This window comes from Chiloscyllium plagiosum, unplaced genomic scaffold (genome assembly GCF_037043375.1).
Source record: "Chiloscyllium plagiosum isolate Xiang-an unplaced genomic scaffold, Cpla_swu_hap1 HiC_scaffold_1, whole genome shotgun sequence".
NCBI lineage: Eukaryota > Metazoa > Chordata > Chondrichthyes > Orectolobiformes > Hemiscylliidae > Chiloscyllium > Chiloscyllium plagiosum.
Window position 1 is genome coordinate 72,751,714 of NW_028270139.1, and position 23,323 is coordinate 72,775,036.

A 23,323-nucleotide genomic window follows, 5' to 3' on the forward strand; every position below is an offset into this window, starting at 1 on the left:
GTTTTGCATTTCTTGCGGTTGCAGGGGAAGGTGCCGGGAGTGGAGGTTGGGTTGGTGGAGGTTGTGGACCTGATGAGGGAGTCATGGAGGGAGTGGTCTTTTTGGAACGCTGATAGGGGAGGGGAGGGACACGGACACCCTCCTTCGACTGACTGAACTGGTCCTCACCCTCAACAACTTCTCTTTCCAATCCTCCCAATTCCTCCAAACCAAAGGAGTAGCCATGGGCACCCGCATGGGCCCCAGCTATGCCTGCCTCGTCGTAGGATATGTGGAACAGTCCATCTTCCGCAGCTACACTGGCAACACCCCCCACCTTTTCCTCCGCTACATCGATGACTGTATCGGCGCTGCCTCGTGCTCCCACGAGGAGGTTGAACAGTTCATCCACTTTACCAACACCTTCCACCCCGACCTCAAATTTACCTGGACAGTCTCAGGACTCCTCCCTCCCCTTCCGAGAACCCTCCATTTCTATCACGGGAGACCGAATCAACACGGACATTTACTATAAACTGACCGACTCCCACAGCTACCTAGACTACACCTCTTCCCACCCTGCCCCCTATAAAAACGCCATCCCATATTCCCAATTCCTTCGTCTACGCCGCATCTGCTCCCAGGAGGACCAGTTCCAATATCTTACAACCCAGATGGCCTCTTTCTTCAAATACCGCAATCTTCCTCCTGGACATGATCGACGATGCTCTCCACCGCATCTCCTCCACATCCCGCTCTTCCGCCCTTGAGCCCCCCCCCTCCAATTGCCACCAGGACAGAACCCCACTGGTCCTCACCTACCACCCCACCAACCTCCATATACATCGTATCATCCGTCGTCATTTCTGCCACCTCAAAACGGACCCCACCACCAGGGATATATTTCCCTCCCCTCCCCTATCAGCGTTCCAAAAAGACCACTCCCTCCGTGACTCCCTCGCCAGGTCCACAACCCCCACCAACCCAACCTCCACTCCCGGCACCTTCCCCTGCAACCGCAAGAAATGCAAAACTTGTGCCCACACCTCCCCCTTACTTCCCTCCAAGGCCCCAAGGGACACTTCCATATCTGCCACAAATTCACTGCACCTCCACACACATAGTTTACTGCATCCGCTGCACCCGATGTGGCCTCCTCTATATTGGGGAGACAGGCCGCCTACTTGCGGAACATTTCAGAGAACACCTCTGAGACACCCGGACCAACCAACCCAACCACCCCGTGGCTCAACACTTCAAATCCCCCTCCCACCCCACCAAGGACATGCAGGTCCTTGGACTCCTCCATCGCCAGACCATAGCAACATGACGGCTGGAGGAAGAGCGCCTCATCTTCCGCCTAGGAACCCTCCAATCTCCAGGGATGAACTCAGATTTCTCCAGTTTTCTCATTTCCCCTCCCCCCACCTTGTCTCAGTCCCAACCCTCGAACTCAGCACCGCCTTCCTAACCTGCAATCTTCTTCCTGACCTCTCCGCCCCCACCCCCACTCTGGCCTATCACCCTCACCTTAACCTCCTTCCACCTATCGCATTTCCAACACCCCTCCCCCAAGTCCCTCTTCCCTACATTTTATCTGGACACACTTTCCTCATTCCTGAAGAAGGGCTCATGCCCGAAACGTTGATTCTCCTGCTCCTTGGATGCTGCCTGACCTGCTGTGCTTTTCCAGCAACACATTTTCAGAAAGGCTAATTAAAGGCTAATTATTTGTGGGCGGCATGGTGGCACAGTGGTTAGCACTGCTGCCTCGCAGCACCAGAGACCCGGGTTCAATTCCCGACTCAGGCGACTGACTGTGTGGAGTTTGCACGTTCTCCCCGTGTCTGCGTGGGTTTCCTCCGGGTGCTCCGGTTTCTTCCCACAGTCCAAAGATGTGCAGGTTAGGTGAATTGGCCATACTAAATTGCCCGTAGTGTTAGGTAAGGGGTAAATGTAAAGGGTATGGGTGGGTTTCGCTTCGGCGGGTCGGTGTGGACTTGTTGGGCCGAAGGACCTGTTTCCACACTGTAATCTAATCTAATCTAAAAAAAATCTAATAATCTAATCTAAAATACCAGTATTCAGCAGGAACTGGAAAAGCTGGATTGGGTACAGCTACTTGAATGTAAATCCACATCTGACATGTGGGATTCTTTTAAAAGCCAGTTGACCAGAATTCAGGACCAGCATGTTCCTGTGACAATGAAATATAAGGGTGGCAAAATTCAGGAACTTTGGACGACAAGAGAAATACGAAGTTCAGTTAAAAAGGAAACATATGTGAGGTTTAGGAAACAGAAATCAACCAAGGCTCCTATTTGAGTATAAAGGAAGCAGAAAATAATTTAAAGAAATTAGGAAGGCTAAAATGGTTAATTAAAAGGGCTGAAATTGTCCTTGACCAACAGGATTAAGGAGAATCCCAAAGCATTTATATTAGGACCAAGAGGGTAACAAGGGAAAGGGTATGTCCACTCAAGATCAAAGGAGAAAATTTATGGTGGAGCCAGAGGTGGTAGGTGAGGTCCTTAAATTAGTTCTTTGCATCTGTATTCACCAAGGAGAATGACAAGAATGATGATAAGTTGAGAGAGGTTTGTTGACACTCTAAGACACGTCGATATTAAGAAGGATGAGGTGTTGGGTCTCTTGAAAAACATTTAGATAAAAAGGTGGGCTTGACGGGATCTACTAGGATACTAAAGGAAATAAGGGATGAGACTGCTGGTCTTTGATAGAAATCTTTGTAATCTGTTTAGCAACAGGTGAGGTTATAGAAGACTGGAGAATAACCAATGTTGTTCCTTTGTACAAGAAGGGCAATAGGGATAATCCAGGAAATTATAGGCTGGTGGACCTTACATCAGTTGTAGGGAAATTATTGGAGAAGGTTCTTAGGGACAAGATTTACTTGCATTCAGAGAAGTGTGGACTTATTATGATTCATCATAATGGTTTTAATCAAGGGAGGTCATCTCACAAACATGATCAAAACTTTTGAGGAAATGATGATGATGATGATGATTGATGAAGGTAGGCTACATGGACTTTGGTAAAGCTTTTGACAAGGATCCACAAAGTAGGCTGGCCCAGAATATAAAGTCACATTAAATCCATGGTGAGTCAGCAAATTGGGTACTCAATTGGCTCTTAGAAGACATAGGGTAGTTGTGGAGAGATTTTTTTTCTGACTAGAGGCTTGTGACCAGTGGTGTTCCACAAGGATCAGTGTTGGAATCTCTGTTGTTTGTAATATAGGCTATAAGATCCTAAGACAAAGGAGTGGAAGTAAGGCCATTCGGCTCATCAAGGAGAAAGTGAGGTCTGCAGACGCTGGAGATCAAAGCTGAAACTTTATTGCTGGAACAGCACAGCAGGTCAGGCAGCATCTAGGGAACAGAAGATTCGACGTTTCGGGCACATGCCCTTCTTCAGGAATGAGCAGAGAGTGTTCAGCAGGAGAAGATAAAAGGTAGGGAGGAGGGACTTGGAGGAGGGGCGTTGGAAATGTGATAGGTGGAAAGAGGTCAAGGTGAGGGTGATAGGTCGGAGTAGGGTGGAGGCGGAGAGGTCAAGAAGACGACTGCAGGTCAGGAAGGCGGTGCCGGGCTGGAGGGATTCGGCTGAGACAAGGTGGGGGGAGGGGGGATGAAGAAACTGGTGAAGTCCAAGTTCATCCCCTGTGGTTGGAGGGTTCCCAGTCGGAAGATAAGACGCTCCTCCTCCGACCGTCGCGTTGTTGTGGTTTGGCGGTGGATGAGTCCAATGACCTGCATATCCTCGGTGGAGTGGGAGGGGGAGTTGAAATGCTGTGCTACAGGGTGATTGGGTTGGTTCGTCCGGGTGGCCCAGAGGTGCTCTCTGAATCGCTCCGCAAGTAGGCGGCCTGTCTCCCCAATATAGAGGAGGCCACACCGGCTGCAGCGGATGCAGTAGATAATGTGGGTGGAGGTGCAGGTGAATCTGTGGCGGATATGGAAGTTTCCTTTGGGGCCTTGGAGAGAAGTGAGGGGGGAGGTGTGGGCGCAAGTGTTGCACCTCCTGCGGTTGCAAGGGAAGGTGCCGGGAGTGGAGGTTGGGTTGGTGGGGGGTATGGATCTGACAAGGGAGTCGCGGAGGGAGTGGTCTCTACGGAAAGCTGATAGAGGAGGGGAGGGAAATATATCCTTGGTGGTGGGGTCCGTTTGGAGGTGGCGGAAGTGACGGCGGATGATGCGCTGGACATGGAGATTGGTGGGGTGGTAGGTGAGGACCAGTGGGGTTCTGTCCTGGTGGCGGTTGGAGGGGCGGGGCTCAAGGGCGGAGGAGCGGGAAGTGGAGGAGATGCGGTGGAGGGCATCGTCGATCACGTCGGGGGGGAAATTGCGGTCCTTGAAGAAGGAGGCCGTCTGTGTTGTGCGTATTTTGAACTGGTCCTCCTGGGAGCAGATGCGGCGGAGACGAAGGAATTGGGAGAATGGGATGGCGTTTTTACAGGGGGCGGGGTGGGAGGAGGTGTAGTCCAGGTAGCTGTGGGAGTCGGTCGGTTTGTAGTAGATGTCCGTGTTGATTCGGTCGTCTGAGATAGAAACAGAAAGGTCTAGGAAGGGGAGGGAGGAGTCCGAGACTGTCCAGGTGAATTTGAGGTCGGGGTGGAAGGTGTTAGTGTAGTGGATGAACTGTTCAACCTCCTCGTGGGAGCACGAGGTAGCGCCGATACAGTCATCAATGTAGCGGAGGAAAAGATGGGGGGTGGGGCCAGTGTAGTTGCGGAAGATGGATTGTTCCACATACCCTACGAAGAGGCAGGCATAGCTGGGGCCCATGCGGGTGCCCATGGCTACTCCTTTTGTTTGGAGAAAGTGGGAGGATTGGAAAGAAAAGTTGTTCAGGGTGAGGACCAGTTCAGTCAGTCGAAGGAGGGTGTCGGTGGAAGGGTACTGGGTGGTACGGCGGGAAAGGAAGAAGCGGAGTGCTTTGAGTCCTTCGTGATGGGGGATGGAGGTGTACAGGGACTGGATGTCCATGGTGAAGATGAGGCGTTGGGGACCGGGGAAGCGGAAATCCTGGAGGAGGTGGAGGGCGTGGGTGGTGTCACGGACGTAGGTGGGGAGTTCTTGGACTAATGGGGACAGGACCGTGTCGAGGTAGGAGGAGGAGATGAGTTCGGTGGGGCAGGAGCAGGCTGAGACGATGGGTCGTCCGGGGCAGTCAGGTTTGTGGATTTTGGGCAGGAGGTAGAAACGGGCGGTTCGGGGTTGTGGTACTATGAGGTTGGAGGCGGTGGATGGGAGGTCCCCTGAGGTGATGAGGTTATGGATGGTCTGGGAGATGATGGTTTGGTGGTGGGGGGTGGGGTCATGGTCAAGGGGGCAGTAGGAGGAGGTATCTGCGAGCTGGCGTTTGGCCTCAGCGGTGTAGAGGTCGGTGCGCCAAACTACTACTGCGCCTCCCTTGTCAGCTGGTTTGATGGTGAGGTTGGGGTTGGAACGGAGGGAGTGGAGGGCTGTGCGTTCCGAGGGTGAGAGGTTGGAGTGGGTGGGAGGGGTGTGGGAGTTCAGGTAGCGGTTAATATCGCGGCGGCAGTTTGCAATAAAGAGGTCGAGGGCAGGTAGGAGGCCAGCACGGGGTGTCCAGGTGGACGGGGTGTGTTGGAGGTTGGAGAAGGGGTCGTCAGAGGGTGGGTGAGGGTCTTGATTGAAAAAGAAGGCACGGAGGCGAAGGCGGCGGAAGAATCGTTCAATGTCACTCCGTGTATTGAATTCATTGACCCGAGAACGTGTGGGAACGAAGGTGAGACCCCTCCTGAGGACTGATCTCTCATCCTCAGAGAGGGGCAGGTCCGGAGGGATGGTGAACACACGGCAGGGCGGGGAGCTAGGACCTGGTGTGGGACTGGAGCTGGATGTGGGGGCGGGGTTAGGCCTGGGGGCGGGGACAGAGGTCGGCTGGGGGGCGGGGTTAGGCGCGGTGACGGGACTCGGCCGGGGGGCGGGGTTAGGCGCGGTGACGGAACTGGGCCGGGGGGGCGGGGTTAGGCGCGGTGACGGAACTGGGCCGGGGGGCGGGGTTAGGCGCGGTGACGGAACTGGGCCGGGGGGCGGGGTTAGGCGCGGTGACGGAACTGGGCCGGGGGGCGGGGTTAGGCGCGGTGACGGAACTGGGCCGGGGGGCGGGCTACCTCGTGCTCCCACGAGGAGGTTGAACAGTTCATCCACTACACTAACACCTTCCACCCCGACCTCAAATTCACCTGGACAGTCTCGGACTCCTCCCTCCCCTTCCTAGACCTTTCTGTTTCTATCTCAGGCGACCGAATCAACACGGACATCTACTACAAACCGACCGACTCCCACAGCTACCTGGACTACACCTCCTCCCACCCCGCCCCCTGTAAAAACGCCATCCCATTCTCCCAATTCCTTCGTCTCCGCCGCATCTGCTCCCAGGAGGACCAGTTCAAAATACGCACAACACAGACGGCCTCCTTCTTCAAGGACCGCAATTTCCCCCCCGACGTGATCGACGATGCCCTCCACCGCATCTCCTCCACTTCCCGCTCCTCCGCCCTTGAGCCCCGCCCCTCCAACCGCCACCAGGACAGAACCCCACTGGTCCTCACCTACCACCCCACCAATCTCCATGTCCAGCGTATCATCTGCCGTCACTTCCGCCACCTCCAAACGGACCCCACCACCAAGGATATATTTCCCTCCCCTCCTCTATCAGCTTTCCGTAGAGACCACTCCCTCCGCGACTCCCTTGTCAGATCCATACCCCCCACCAACCCAACCACCACTCCCGGCACCTTCCCTTGCAACCGCAGGAGGTGCAACACTTGCGCCCACACCTCCCCCCTCACTTCTCTCCAAGGCCCCAAAGGAAACTTCCATATCCGCCACAGATTCACCTGCACCTCCACCCACATTATCTACTGCATCCGCTGCAGCCGGTGTGGCCTCCTCTATATTGGGGAGACAGGCCGCCTACTTGCGGAGCGATTCAGAGAGCACCTCTGGGCCACCCGGACGAACCAACCCAATCACCCTGTAGCACAGCATTTCAACTCCCCCTCCCACTCCACCGAGGATATGCAGGTCATTGGACTCATCCACCGCCAAACCACAACAACGCGACGGTCGGAGGAGGAGCGTCTTATCTTCCGACTGGGAACCCTCCAACCACAGGGGATGAACTTGGACTTCACCAGTTTCTTCATCCCCCCTCCCCCCACCTTGTCTCAGCCGAATCCCTCCAGCCCGGCACCGCCTTCCTGACCTGCAGTCTTCTTCTTGACCTCTCCGCCTCCACCCTACTCCGACCTATCACCCTCACCTTGACCTCTTTCCACCTATCACATTTCCAACGCCCCTCCTCCAAGTCCCTCCTCCCTACCTTTTATCTTCTCCTGCTGAACACTCTCTGCTCATTCCTGAAGAAGGGCATGTGCCCGAAACGTCGAATCTTCTGTTCCCTATATGCTGCCTGACCTGCTGTGCTGTTCCAGCAATAAAGTTTCAGCATTCGGCTCATCAAGTCCATTCCGCCTTTTAATCATGACTGATTGGCATTTCAACTCCACTTACCCGCACTTTCCCCATAAATTTTTAATCTTGGAAAGAATTAAGGTCTATCAATTGATAAATCTCTGCCTTGAAGGCATTTAACGTCCCGGCCTCCACTGCGCTCTGTGGCAATGAATTCTACAGGCCCACCCTTCTCTGACTGAAGAAATGTCTCCTCATTTTAGTTCTAAACTGACCCCCTCTGAGGCTGTGCCCACAGGTCCTAGTCTCCCCACCTAACAGAAACAACTTCCCAGTGTCCACCCTTTCTAAGCTATGCATTATCTTGTAAGTGTCTATTAGATCTCCCCTCAATCTTCTAAACTCTAACGAATTCAATCCCAGGATCCTCAGCCATTCATCATATGTTAGGCCTACCATTCCAGAGATTATCTGTGTGAATCTCTGCTGGACACGCTCCAGTGCCTGTATCTCCTTCCTAAGGTGTGGGGCCCAAACATTGGACACCATATTCTAAATGGGGCCTAACTAGAGCTTTATAAAGTCTCAGAAGCACATCGCTGCTTTTATATTCCAACCCTCTTGAGATAAATGATGAATTACATTCGCTTTCTTAATCACAGACTCAACCGGCAAGTTAACTTATACATAATCCTGGACTAGCACTCCAGATACTTTTGTATTTCGGCTTTATGAAGTTTCTCACCATTTAGAAAATAGTCCATGCTTGTATTCTTTTTTCCAAAGTGCAAGACCTCACATTTGCTCACCTTGAATTTCAGCCGCCATTTCCTGGACCACTCTCAAACTGTCTAAATATTTCTGCAGCTCCCCACCTCCTCAGTACTACCTGCCTGTCCACGTAACTTTGTATCATTGACAAACTTCGCCAGAATGTCCCCAGTCCCTTCATCCAGATCATTAATATATAAAGTGAACAGCTACGGCCCATGAACCCTGCGGGACACCACTTGTCACTGGCTGCCATTCCGAAAATGAACCTTTTATCCCAACTCTCTGCCTTCAGCCAATCCTCAATCCATGCCATGGGCCCTCACCTTAAACACCATGGGCCCTCACCTTACTCAGCAGCCTCCAATGAGGCACCTTATCAAAGGTCTTTTGGAAGTCTAGATTAATAACATCCACTGGGTTTCCCTGGTCTAACCTATTTGTTACCTCTTCTAAGAATTCTAACAGGTTTGTCAGGCACTACCTTCCCTTACTAAATCCATGCTGACCTGTTCTAATCTGACCCTGCGCTTCCAAGAATTTAGAAATCTCATCCTCAATGAAGAATTCTAGAATTTTACCAACAACTGAGGTTAGGCTAATCGACTTATAATTTTCCATCTTTTGCCTTGATCTTTTCTTGAAGAAGGGGTTACAACAACGATTTTCCAATTATCTGGGACTTTCCCTGACTCCAGTGACTTTTGAAAGATACAACCAACATCTCCACTATTTCCTCAGCCACCTCCCTCAGATCTCTAGGATGTAGCCCATCAGGGTCTAGATTACAGTGGTGCTGGAAAAGCGCAGCAGGTCAGGCAGCATCGGAGGAGCAGGAAAAATCGACGTTTCGGGCAGAAGCCCTTCATCAGGAATAGAGGCAGAGTTCCTGCAGAGTGGAAAGATAAATGAGCAGGATGGGGGGGGGTGGGGGTGGAGAAAGTAGCAGAGTACAATAGGTGAATTAGGGCCAGGAGATTTATCAATTGTGAGACCTTTTAGCTTTTCTAGCACTTTTCTACCTTATACAAACAAGTTGGATGAAAATGTTGGTGATCTGATTAGTAAGCTTGCAGAGGATATGAAAATTGTTAGGGTTGTGGATAGTGAGGAAGGATATCAAAGGATCTAAATCCAGCAGGTTTTGATCAGCTGCAAAGGTGGCTGGAGAAATGGCAGACGGAGTTTAATCCAATCAAGCATGAAGTGAAGTCAAACGCAAGAAAGAAGAATATAGTATGGAAGCACTGACAACAGGGCGATCTTGGGATTTAAGTCCACTGCTCCGTGAAAGTGGCGACACAAGTGGAGAAAGTGGTAAAAAAAAAAGGCATATGGAAGCTTGTCTTCATTGGTCAGGACATTGAATATAGGAGTTGGCTAGTCATCTTCATTGATAAAATGTGGCTTTGGAAAAAGCACAGAAGGTCGGGCCTCATCTGAGGTGCATGAGAGTCGATGTTTTGGACTTATCCAACCATAAGTCTTTGGTCAGGCCACAATCGGAATAAGCACTTAGTTTTGGTTGCTGCACCCCAGGAAGGATGTGGAGGCTTTGGAGAGAGTGCAGAAGAGGTTTACCAGGATGTTGCCTGGATTGGAGTATAATAGTTACAAAGAAAGATTGGTCAGACAAACTTCAATTTTCACTACAGCAGCAGAGGCTGAGGGGTGATCAGTTACTTAATAGGTGTGACTGTTCCTGTGTTCTACTGTTCTATGTTCTAGATGCAAGCCTGAACAGGGAGCTTCCTAGTGCTCTGGCAACTATTGCTCCTAATGACAAAACTAGCCACATTGCTCCCAGGACAACTATTAATCATTGTGCTTTCTTAATGACTGTACTGTTTTTAGACCGAGGATCCTTCTAAAACTTAAATTATTTTGGGTATAATGAAACTGATACATGTATTGTAAAAGCTTGTGAATATATATGATTTGTTTTAAAGACTAAGAAACTGACTACTTTACACCAACATTAGGAGCAAATGATTATAGGTTTTAGGTTATCTCAAGTTATTTAAAATTGGAATAATACAGCTGGTGGACTAAGAATGCAGACTTGAGTTGCTTATTTTCAGACAAGCCCATTTTCAATTATATTAATTCAACTGTATCAAGTTGCCACTTTAAATGTGTCAGGAAATATGCATTTTGAAAGAGAATTGTTTCAAAACATTGCCTGCCTGTACTGGCTGATGGCAGGTGTTACAATGACCAATATGATTTGTTGCAGTAAATTAATACTTGCCAGAATTAGCATAGTTCTGGACAAAATCTGAGCCTGGCTATGCATAATGCAGAAACTTGACCCCTATATATCTTAGGTATTAAGATCGAACTTGCTGTACATAAAACAGGAGTGAAGGTAAGCATGTACAAGAAAAGAAGGAAATGTGGAGAACTTATACTGGTGAGAGGCCATGAGGGTAAATATGTATGAAAGCAGAATACATAGATGTAAAGACACAGATTAAAACTTCCTAGTACTTGCAAAGTGAAAGAAAACTTCAAGCTTTTCTTACTAATTGCATTTATATATCAACCAAATTGCTTAAACGTACCTTAAAGGTGCTCAGAGCATTATTTTTAAAATAAAATGCTTTTTATATTGACAAACTCAGTAGACAGTTATACCAGTAATGTTCCAAAAATATTAAGATAAATGGGGAGTTAATCCCATTAGTTTGACAGAATTGGATACAAGTGAAATGCTGGCCAAGCAAGGCACTCTCTCTTCTTTATATTACTCCATAGTGTCTACTAGAAATCTTTCAACTGTGTTATGACGTGAGGAGCACAGGATCCACCCCCAGCACTTCAACCTGGCATTTAATCTAGTCATGACATTGTATAAAATGTTCTTTATTTGCTTTAAGTATCCTGATAAAATGAAGTAGTCTTCACTTATTATGTCATTTTCTGCTGGGAACAAATTCTCAGTATAAAATCACAATCTAGAATATTGACATCAGTGATAGCTCATGTGAATGGGAAAATGGTATTATGAATGAAACATTAATGAGGAACAGCAGATGGTCTCCTCATTTGATGGTCAGAGGGGAAAAAGCAGATAATCTGTTTCTTCTATTTTAAAATTGCGTACAAAATTTAAAAGAAGAATTTTCAAAAATAATAGTGCTTTGGATGAACCAGTTTCCAATTTAAATGACATATTCTTTTGCAACTTACAGTCAATCACATAATCAAAATAAGAATTAAGTATCTAACAAACTGAAGCAAATGTAAAATTTACAAACACATATCAAAGTAGGAGAAAGATCTTAAGGTTTAGTGGACAGATTACTAAAACTACCGGTAAAATATCTCCAGATTATTTAAAAAGAAGAACACTGAAATATATTATTAAGGGTAAAATAATAAAATCTTGATAAAATCAACTTTCAGAATATGCATCCATAAATGATAGTTTAGTGCTCTGCCCCCTAGTGGATATGATATTTTTAACTGAAGTAAATTTCTGTTGTGTTCTGGGAACTAGCTAACAAACGACAACACAGTATTTGCATCACTATCATAAATCACATAGGTACCATCGCATGTTGCTAGGGTCTTCTGGTCATCGTGTTGACCAAGACACCCACAAATGGAATTAAATAAAATGTCTACAGTATATCTAATAAATTAGTACCTACTAATAATTTTTGTTTATGTTGCAGTTGGATACTAGCTTATGGTATTTTAATGCAATTATGAAAAAAACAATGCACTTCATGTGCATTGTGAAATAAGACTGACTTTATCGAGAACAACCTAAATTGTCGTCAGTGCGAAATGGCAGAATGTCCTGACCAGAAACTGTGAATCACAATCGAACTAAACACCAGCTGGAGCTGATTAGGGTAATGAGGCAAAGTAAAGATACACAACATGCTCAAAAGACACTGCACAACCCAATGCTTTAAAGATGCCAACAATAATGATCCTATTTTTCAAAGTTTGTCAACATTAGATAATTACCAAACAAACCACAAAATAATGGAGATATTCTCAGAAACGGTAATACAAACCTGTAGCCAGACAAAATATCAAACAATTAATTTCATAGATCAGGAAAGTTGAATTGTAAGAATAAAATCAACAAAAAGAAAATCCAATCATTTTTCTTGAGTATCCAAAAAAAAAAGACCCTTTTTTCTAGAAGTTTCATCTTGCACTCATCAGAACAATTAACCAGAAATACTAACAAAGGGTAAAGAACATCTACATTGTGTGAGAGATAAGCATTGATTGGTTGGCAAGCAGATTCCAGTGTTGAGATGGAGAACACAATGGGTAATGGTAACTAACCATTTACTGCCAAACATCATTTGAATTTTATACCAGATAGGTTGACTTGAATTGGTGAAAGCATTACCCTAAAATATTAATCACAGAATGGTTGTCACCTATATTGATGAGTTGAAATATACAAGGTGACCCCGTATCCGCGGCTCCAGTTATCCGTGGTTTACCACAGACCGAGCAAATTATCGGGAATGTTCCAGCATCAGGGACTAGGAGTTGCCAGGAAGGTATGTTTCCCATTTAAATGTTGGGTTCGCTCCTACCCACTGTCTCGGGCTTCCGCGGTAGGTCTTGGAATCTAACCCCCATGGGTACAGGCAGATTACTGTATGTGCATAAATATTCTGTCTGTCAGCAAAGAACAGGACCCTGTATATTAATGTTTGCAGCATGCAGGACAAGGAAGTGTGCCAAACTGCAAGCCCTAACAAGAATCACACTGCTAAATGCCCTTAAGTTGTGATGAGCTCCCTTCTGGTTTTGCTCATCCTACTCTTATAAAAGGCCACGAGAGTATAGAAGTAATTCTATCCAGATTACTCAACGCTACAATTAAAACATAGAACTACATGACATACATGACAGAGAAACAAGCCATCTGACCAAACAGCAGGGTCTTCTGGTTATCATGTCCATCAGGATTAGTAACTACAAGACTTTTCCCATGTTTCCTCTCCTAAATTTATCACTGTACTCACCTACTTTTAATTTTATCCATTTAAGCTGTCTAGTTTTGTCTTAAATGCATCTATATCATTCACTTGGACTATTACTTTATTTATAGCATTTTTCACAAACTCATTCTTCCAAGAAAGGATTTTTTTCTTCTAAATTCCTTACTGAATCTTTTAGCAACTACCTTATATCGATGGCCTCTGGTTATGCTCTTCCCACAAGAGGATACAGTCCCTTGTTATTCATTCTGTCAAACCCTTTCATAATTTGAAAGACTCTATTAGGGGATCCCTCAGCCTTGTTACTTCAAGAGAAATGAGACCCAGCCCCTCAATACTTCCTGATGTGGAAGCGCAAAAAATCCTGTTATTATCCTTGTCAAGTTTTTCTGTACAATCTTCAGTACTTCTATTTCCTTTTTATAGTTCAGTAAACAGAATTGCATGTAGTGCTCTAACTATAAGCCAAATTCAACATAGGCTTGGCATGATTTTACTACTTTTTCAACTCTATCCCTCTAGAAATAAACGTCAATTCTTTTATTTTAAAAATGGCTTTACTGTCCTGTGGTGCAACTTTAATGTCTGGTGTATTGGTACTCAAAAGATTTTTTTTGAGTTTCCACCTCACCTAGAATTGCAACTTCCAAGTAATAATTGACCTTCACAGTCCTACTATCAAAATGGATTCTCAACTCAGTGCTGAGAAATGAAGAGCAGCAAATTTAAAAAGAACTGAAAGGAAGGAAAAGCTTCATTCTAAGAACATTGCCAAGAGAGAAGGAGCAGCAAGTTTAAAAACAGTGGGGAAAGCAGGGAGAGATCTCACTCTAAACAGAGCACTGAGAGTGTACTGGGGAAGAAAGAATGTACAGGCACAGAAGAGGGAGCTAATTTGTAGTAAGGGTGAGGAATTTCTAGTTTCTCCTAAACTCCAGTTTAAAATAAATGGTTTAAAAGTCACAATAAAATAAGGAAAGTTAAAGGTAAACCTAAGGCATGGCTGCTGAGCAGAATGTCAGTCTGAAGGCATAAGATAAGTTGTGGAGACTTCAAGATAAACTCAGGGTCAGGAAGCATCCGTGGCTGCACAAGTGTAACCTCCAGGTTTTGGAGCTTCAGTGACAGCTGGAATCATGGATGATTTTGTGATACTGAGATCTGTTTCACAGAAAGGCAAAATTTCTGGTCACAACGTGTTCACAAGAAAAGAAAAGAGGATGGTGGCATTTTTCAGTGAAGGTAATCATTGCAATGCAGAAGAGATGATGCCCCCAGAGGACATTTTGGCATTTTTCATTTTATTATTTTATTGCTTCATTTAACTAATTCGCTTCAGGATTTCCCTATAAGACAATAAGATGGAGGAGCAGAAGTAGGCCTTTCTCAGCCACAGAGTCATAGAGATGTACAGCATGGAAACATGCTGGCCGTCCATGCCAACCAGATATCTCAACCAAATCTCGTCCCACCTGCCAGCACCCATATCCCTCCAAACCCTTCCTATTCATATACCCATCCAATGCCTCTTAAATGTTGCAATTGTACCAGCCTCCACCACTTCCTCTGGCAGCTCATTCCATCCACGTACCACCTTCTGCATGAAAAATTTGCCCCATAGATCTCTTTTACATCTTTTCCCTCTCACCATAAACCTCTGCCCTCGAGTTCTGGACCCCCCCACCCCAAGGAAAAGACTTTGCCTATTTATCCTATCCATGCCCCTCACAATTTTGTAAACCTCTATAAGGTCACCCCTCAGCCTCCGACGCTCCAGGGAAAACAACTCCAGCCTGTTCAGCCTCTCCCTATAGCTCAAATCCTCCAACCCTGGCAATATCCTTGCAAATCTTTTTTGAACCCTTTCAAGTTTCACAACATCTTTCCAATAGGAAGGAGACCAGAACTGCATGCAATATTCCAACAGTGGCCTAACCAATGTCCTATACAGAGGCAACATGACCTCCCAACTCCTGTACTCAATACTCTGACCAATAAAGGAAAGCAGACCAAACGCCTTCTTCACTATCCTATCTATCTGCGACTCCACTTTCAAGGAGCTATGAACCTGCACTCCAAGGTCTCTTTGTTCAGCAACACTCCCGAGGACCTTACCATTAAGTGTATAAGTCCTGCTAAGATTTGCTTTCCCAAAATGCAGCACCTCGCATTTATCTAAATTAAACTCCATCTGCCACTTCTCAGCCCATTGGCCCATCTGGTCAAGAACCTGTTGTAATCTGAGGTAACCCTCTTTACTGTCCACTACACCTCCAATTTTGGTGTCATCGGCAAACTTACTAACTGGACTTCTTATGCTCGCATCCAAATCATTTATGTAAATGACAAAAAGTAGAGGACCCAGCACCGATCCTTGTGGCACTCCACTGGTCACAGGCCTCCAGTCTGAAAAACAACCCTCCACCACCACCTTCTGTCTTCTACCTTTGAGCCAGTTCTGTATCCAAATGGCTAGTTCTCTCTGTATTCCATGAGATCTAACCTTGCTAATCAGTCTCACATGGGGAACCTTGTCGAACACCTTACTGAAGTCCACATAGATCACATCTACCGCTTTGCCCTTATCAATCCTCTTCTTCAAAAAACTCAATCATGTTTGCCTTCCACATCCATCAAAGTTTTACCTGCACATGCACTAATATCATTTATTGTATCCATTGCTCCTGATGCGGTCTCCTCTACATTGGGGAGACTGGGCACCTCCTAGCAGAGCGCTTTAGGGAACATCTCCGGGACACCCGCACCAATCAACCACACCGCCCCGTGGCCCAACATTTCAACTCCCCCTCCCACTCTGCCGAGAACATGGAGGTCCTGGGCCTCCTTCACCGCCGCTCCCTCACCACCAGATGCCTGGAGGAAGAATGCCTCATCTTCCGTATCAGAACACTTCAACCCCAGGGCATCAATGTGGACTTCAACAGTTTCCTCATTTCCCCTTCCCCCACCTCACCCTAGTTCCAAACTTCCAGCTCAGCACGATCCCCATGACTTGTCCTACCTGCCTATCTCCTTCTCCACCTATCCACTCCACCCTCTCCTCCCTGACCTATCACCTTCATCCCCTCCCCCACTCACCTATTGTACTCTATGCTACTTTCTCCCCAGCCCCACCCTCCTCTAGCTGATCTCTCCACGCTTCAGGCTCTCTGCCTTTATTCCTGATGAAGGGCTTTTGCCCGAAACGTCGATTTCGCTGCTCCTTGGATGCTGCCTGAACTGCTGTGCTCTTCCAGCACATCTAATCCAGAATATGATTTCCCATGCACAAAGCCATGTTGACAATCCCTAATCAGTCCTTGCCTTTCCAAATACATGTACATCCTGTCTTTCAGGATTCCCTCCAATAACCTGCCCACCACCGACGTGAGGCTCAATGATCTGTAGTTCCCTGGCTTGTCCTTACCACCGTTCTTAAACAGTGGCACCACGTTTGCCAACCTCCAGTCTTCTGGCACCTCACCTGTGACTATCGATGATACAGATATCTCAGCAAGAGGCCCAGCAATCACTTCTCTAGCTTCCCACAGAGTTCTCGGGTACACCTGATTAGGTCCTGGGGATTTATTCACCTTTACACGTTTCAAGACATCCAGCAATTCCTCCTCTGTAATCTGGACATTTTGCAAGATGTCACCATCTATTTCCCTACAGTCTGTATCTCCCATATTCTTTTCCACAGTAAATACTAATGCAAAATATTAATTTATTATCTCCCCCATTTTCTGCGGCTCCACACAAAGGCCACCTTGCTGACCTTTGAGGGGCCCTATTCTCTCCCTAGTTACCCTTTTGTCCTTTATATTTGTAAAAACTCTTTGGATTCTCCTTAAGTTTATTTGCCAAAGCAATCTCATGTCCCCTTTTTGCCCTCCTGATTTCCCTCTTAACTATACTCCTACTTCCTTTATATTATAAGGATTCACTTGATCTATCCTGTCTATACCTTATATATGCTTCTTTTTTTTCTTAACCAAACCCTCAATTTCTTTAGTCATCCAGCATTCCCTACACCTACCAGCCTTTCCTTTCACCCTGACAGGAATATACTTTGTCTGGATTCTTGTTATCTCATTTCTGAAGGCGTCCCATTTTCCAGCTATCCCTTTACCCGCGAACATCTGACCCCAATCAGCTTTCGAAAGTTCTTGCCTAATATCGTCAAAATTGGCCTTTCTCCAACTTAGAACTTCATCTTTTAGATCTGGTCTATCCTTTTCCATCATTATTTTCAATCTAATAAAATTATGGTCGCTGGTTCCAACGTGCTCACCCACTGACACCTCAGTCACCTGCCCTGCCTTACTTCCCAAAAGTAGGTCAAGTTTTTGCACCTTCTCTAGTAGGTACATCCACATATTGTATCAGAAAATTGCCAATCAAGTCTGGTCCAGCACTCCAGTCAGAGCATTGTTGATCTTATGATTCTCAACTGTCAAGCTTTCCCTGTAAGATGATAATCTTTTTCATAATTCCTCATTCCTTCCTTTATTCACTTTGTCACTTCCCTTCAAAATATTTGTATTCAGTTTGGTTTTCAATTGTTTTTGTCTATCTGACACCAGCCCTAAACACATTTTTCCCTTTTATTTCATTCATGAGATGAGGGCATCGCTGGCTCTGCCAACATTTATTGCCTAACTCTAATTATCCAGAGGGCAGTCAGGAGTCAATCACATTGCCACTGGTCTGGAGTCACATGTAGGGCAGGCCAGGTAAGGATGACTGCTTCCTTCCCTAAAAGGGGATTAGTGAACCATATGGGTTTTTCCCTGACTATCAACAATGGATTCATGATCATCATTAAAAACTCTTAGTAAAGACAGATTAGGGTTAACCAGTATGGCTTTGTGGATGGGAAATATCTTTATAAACTTGATTGAGTTTTTTTGAGGACGTGACCAAAAAGATAGATGAAGGCAGAGCGATAGACATTGACTACATGAACTTTAAAGCTTTTGACAAGGTTCTGCATGACAGACTGGCTAGTAAAAATAAATTCACATGGGATTCAGGGAAAGCTTGCCAAAATGGAATACAAAATTGGCTTGATGATGGGAAATAAAGGATGGTAGTGGAGGGTTGTATTTCAGAATGCAGGTCTGTGACTAACAGTGTTCCACAGGGATCAGTGCTGGGTCACTGTCATTTGCCATTTATATAAACGATCTGAATGAGAATTTAGGAAGGATGGTTAATAAGTTTGCAGATGACACTAAAATTGGTGATATAGTGGACAGTGAAGGTTATCTAAGATTACAAAGGTATCTTGATCAATTGGGTTCAAGGGCCAAGAAATAGCCAACAGTTTAATTCGGACAAATGTGAGGTATTGCTTTTTTGTAAGATGAACAAGGCCAGGACTTACATAATTAATGGTAGAGCTCTGGGGAGCTTTGTCAAAGAGACAGTGTTAGGGGTTCAGGTACATAGTTCTTTGAAAGTTGCATCACAGGTAGAGAGGGTGGTAAAGGTGGTATTTGGCATGCTTGACTACATTGCTCAGACTATAGAGTACAGGAGTTGGGACATCATGCTAGAGTTGGATAGGACACTGGTGAGGCCACTTTTGCAGCAGTGTGCACTGTCTGGTGACCCTGCTATAGGAAGGATATTATTAAATTGCAGAGGGTAGAGATAGGATTTACAGGGATGTTACCTAGACTGGAGGTTATGAGTTATGAGAAGAGGCTACATAGGCTAAGACTTTTCACTGGAGCAGAGGTGGTTGAGGGATGACCTTCGAGGTTAAGGTTAAGCGGGGAATAGGTACAATGAATAGCAAAGATCTATTCCGTGGGAGTAGGGAAGTTCAAAACTTCATTAATGTGGAAAAATTGGAAGAGTTAGGACTGCTTTACCGCAGAGAAAGCCAAGACCAAATCTGATCAAAGATCTTCAAATCACAAGGAGTGTGGACAGTACAGCTAGGAGTAATTATTCCTGCTCACAAATTCGATGGCACAGAATTAAAGCGCATTGCAAAAGAAGCAAATGCAAGATTAAACAAAAAGATTCCAAATAGCAAATAGTTAGGCCTGGAAGTGTCATGGAGGCGGTTCAACTGAGGCAATCAAAGGATGTGTTGATTATTTACACAGACAGAATAGCAGTTTATGGGAAAAAGGCAGGAGATCGGCACTAAGTCAAAATGCTCACGAACCTGAACAGGCACAATGGATTGCAAGGCATTCTTCTGCAACACAACAATTCTCTGATTCAGTGAAAAGCACTAAATTACATTTGTCTGTGATGAACTTAATTTGTCAACTATTTATCCTTTCTGCAAGTGTAAAACACATAATAGGTGGCATAATCCCAAACATCTAAAGATTGTAATTCTTAGCAAACATTCTTAGATACTTAATTCTCGCATCAAGTGTTGGAACTTACCTGCTTAGGACACTGATCTTTGCAGGAATTAAGAACAATTTTTGTTTCTGCATCAGCTGTAGTCATTTTCCTAAGAGAATACAGACAACATTGGCAAAAGAGTAAAAGTTGCAGTAAAAAAAAGTCTTCACAAAACAGGTTTAAAATGCAGCAGCTTCCTGGCATTACTGCTTTCAACCCTCTGGATAGCAATTCCACCTTCTTTGCATTAAAACAACTTCAATCTTCCTTCTGTTTTGTTCCCAAATCAGCACCCCTCCCACCTGTGAGCTTTCACATTCCTCCCTGCTTTCACACCCTGCGATTTGCGTATCTCTCTGGAACAGCTACAATCCTCTTTAGGATCCTTCCTTCAGTCCTGATAGCATCCACCACCAAGCTTGGATTGTTCAAGCATCAACCAATCAGATTGACCAACAGCTCCCAAGAATGTGGGTTTCTGCCTGCTATGAGATGAAGGATACTCTCGACAAAATCAGCCCACCCACAGGGCATTATGATTTCAATGTGGGCTTCCTTGGTCACGTCAACAAACTGTCTGCAGCTTTGGGTAGAGGATGACGAGAGGTGAGTGGATGACATTATCGAGAGAAGCAAGTTGCTAAATTATGCCCATGATGGACCAAAAAATATCCATAAGCTCCACATTCCTTGATGTCTGTTAAGAGAACGAAAGGGGAGAGGATGGGTTAAAGCAGGTTATGGAGCTATAAGATTAGTATAGCCCTTCAGGATGATCCTGGAGCAGGTATCATTTCGGACTGAAGTGTGTAAAATGCCATAGTTCTTCATCAGGTAATTAATGGCAAGGCCAGTGATTTTTTAAATTCATTCTTGGGGCATGGGCAGCATTTATTGCCCATCCATTACTGTCCTGGAGGTGGTGGTGGTGACCTGTCTTCGTGAATCACTGCAGTCGCTATGGCATAGGGACACCCACAATCCGCTTAGGAAGGGAGATCCAGGGTTCTGATCACTTGACAGTGGCATTACAGTTCCAAATCATGATGGTGTATGGTCTCAAAGGGTATTTGCAATTGGTGTTAATCCCGTACATCTATTGCCCTTATCCTGCTAGGTGATACAGATCATGACTTTGAAAGGTGCTGTAAAAGGAACCCAGGATGAGTTACTACAATGAATCTTATGGCTGTTACCATTGTGCAATGTCAGTGGTAAAGGGATGAATGCAGAAATTAAACGGGGCACCCATCAACACAGCTTCCCTGTCCTGGATTCTGCTGACCACTTTGAGTATAGTTAAAGCTGCACCTATCCATTCCAAACCAAGTGAGCACTAGGCAGCTTGAAGGAACAAATATCAGGATTGTGGAAAGGTGATATGATGAGCAAAATGGCAGATGGCTTTGGTTTTCCTGAATAACAAACTAAGGAAGTGTAGAGGTTGCAGTTACAAGAGTATTTTTTAAACTCACCTGTGGGACATGGGTGTTGCTGGCTGGCCTGCATTTACTGCCTGTCCTAGCTGCCCTTGAGAAGGTAATGGTGAGCTGCCTTCATGAACCATTGCAATCCACCTGCTCCAGGTTGACCCACAATACCCTGAGAGAGAGAGAATTCCAGGATCTTGACCCCGCAACGTGAAGGAATGGCAATATGTTCCCTATTCAGGATGGTGATTGGCTTGGGAGGGAACTTGCAGGCTGTGGTGTTCCCATGTAGCTATTGCCCTTGCCCTTTGAGATGGAAATGGTTGTGGGTTTGGAAGGTACTAAGGATCTTTGGTGAATTTCTGCAGCATATCTTGTAGATACCACATGCTGCTGTTACTGAGCAATGATGGTGGAGGGAGTGGATGTTTGTAGGTGTCAACAAAATGAGCTGTTTTGTCCTAGATGGAGTCAAGCTTCTTGAGTGTTGTTGAATCTGACAGTGATTTAAGGAGTGCCATAAATAAAAGGATTGAAAGACACAGGGGAGGCAGCAGATAGTTAAAATAGTGAAACTGGTTTGTGATAAAACCAACAAGGATTAAATGCTCCTATCAAAAAATAAATTTATTGATTATTGGATGTATAAAAGACTGACAAAAATAAGGGTGTGAGAAGTTTACAACATAATACATCAGTAACAGTACACACTGCACAAGTGCTTGGCAATGATCATCCACAACAAGAAAGAATGTAAAATTCTCCCTTGACATCTACTGGAATTATCATCTGTATGGGCTCTATTATTAACTCTCATTGTTTGCCATTGACAAGAAAGTTATCTGAAAGAGCATTTGGCTTCATGAACAAATCAGAGACCAGAAATTCTGTGGTGAGTGATTAATGTCCAGACTCTGAGGACTGCCCATCATTGACCAAGCACAGTCAGGAATTTGATGGAAAACTCTCCATTTACCTGAATGCAGCTCCAACAGATATTGCCTACACCATACACAGTCTCATTTATAGAAAGATCGGATTGATGTTGTTTTCTTTAGAGCAGAGCAGATTGAGGGGAGACATGTTTGGGATATATAAAATTTTGAAGGACACAGGTCAAAAGACAAAGAAGGATAAAGAAATATTTCCCCTGATGGAGAGATCAATGACCAGGTAGAATAGATTTAGCTTAGGAGCAAAAAGTTCAGAGAGTCTGTTAGAAAAACATTTTCACCTAGAGGGTGGTGGGAATTCACTTTCTGAAAGGGTGATAGAGGCAGTGAATTCCATCTTGACATTTAAGTTTAGGTGTGCGCTTGTGATGTCAAGGCATAGAAGGTTATGGGCGAAGTGCTGGAAAATGGGATTAGAAGAGTTAGGTGGTTGTTGTTTGATTGGTACAGATGTGATGGGCTCAAAGGCCTCTTTCTTTGTTGTAGATCTCTGACAGTCAAGAAACTTGACATCATCCAGGATAAACAACTTGCTTGACCAGCACACATTTCACCACAATGACAGCATGTGGCTACTCACCCAGGTTCATCTAATGGCAGCTTCCAAACTGGCAGTTTTAAATCTAAAAGGACAAGGGTAAGGCTGCAATATTCTAAGTTCCCCTTCAAGCTACATAATATCCTGACTTGAAATCATATCGCTTGCACAAATCGCTGGACTAAAAGTCTTGGAATTCCCTTTTGAACATTATGAGGGGCATGGATAGGGTGAATGGACAAAGTCTTTTCCCTGGGGTTGGTGAGTCCAGAACTAGAGGACATGGGTTTAGGGTGAGAGGGGAAAGATATAAAAGAGACCTAAGGGGCAACGTTTTCACACAGGAGGGTCGTACGTGTATGGAATGAGCTGCCAGGGGAAGTGGTGGAGGCAGGTACAATTGCAACTTTTGAGAGACATTTGGATGGATATGTGAATAGGAAGGGTTTGGAGGGCTATGGGCCGCGTACTAGCAGATGGGACTAGATTGGGTTGAGATATCTGGTCAGTATGGACGGGTTGGACCGAAGGGTCTGTTTCCATGCTGTACATCTCTATGACTCTATTATTGTGATGGATCAGATGGACTGCAACAGTTCAAGAAGGAGTTCACCATAATATTCTCAAGAGAAATTAGGGAATGGACAACAAATGTTGGCTTTGGCAGCAACAATCACATTCAATGATTTTTAAAAAAGTTTTGATGTGAGAATGAGAGGTGAAAGGAAGATATAAACTTAAAGAAAGGAGATTAGGCAAGTTATAATGATGGGAATTACTGAAGATATAGAGTTGCTTGGTGTAAATAAAGGAGGACAGTTATGAA

General features: G+C 45.4%; 1 protein-coding gene across 1 annotated transcript in view; it reads right to left on the bottom strand.

Annotated features, from left to right (window-relative positions):
• Positions 1 to 23,323, bottom strand: part of nfxl1 (nuclear transcription factor, X-box binding-like 1) — a 173,184-nt gene that overhangs the window by 40,131 nt on the left and 109,730 nt on the right. The window contains exon 18 of the mRNA XM_043691569.2: positions 19,616 to 19,685. Coding sequence (XP_043547504.2) covers positions 19,616 to 19,685 — 70 coding nt within the window. The remainder of the gene's footprint in view (positions 1 to 19,615; positions 19,686 to 23,323) is intronic.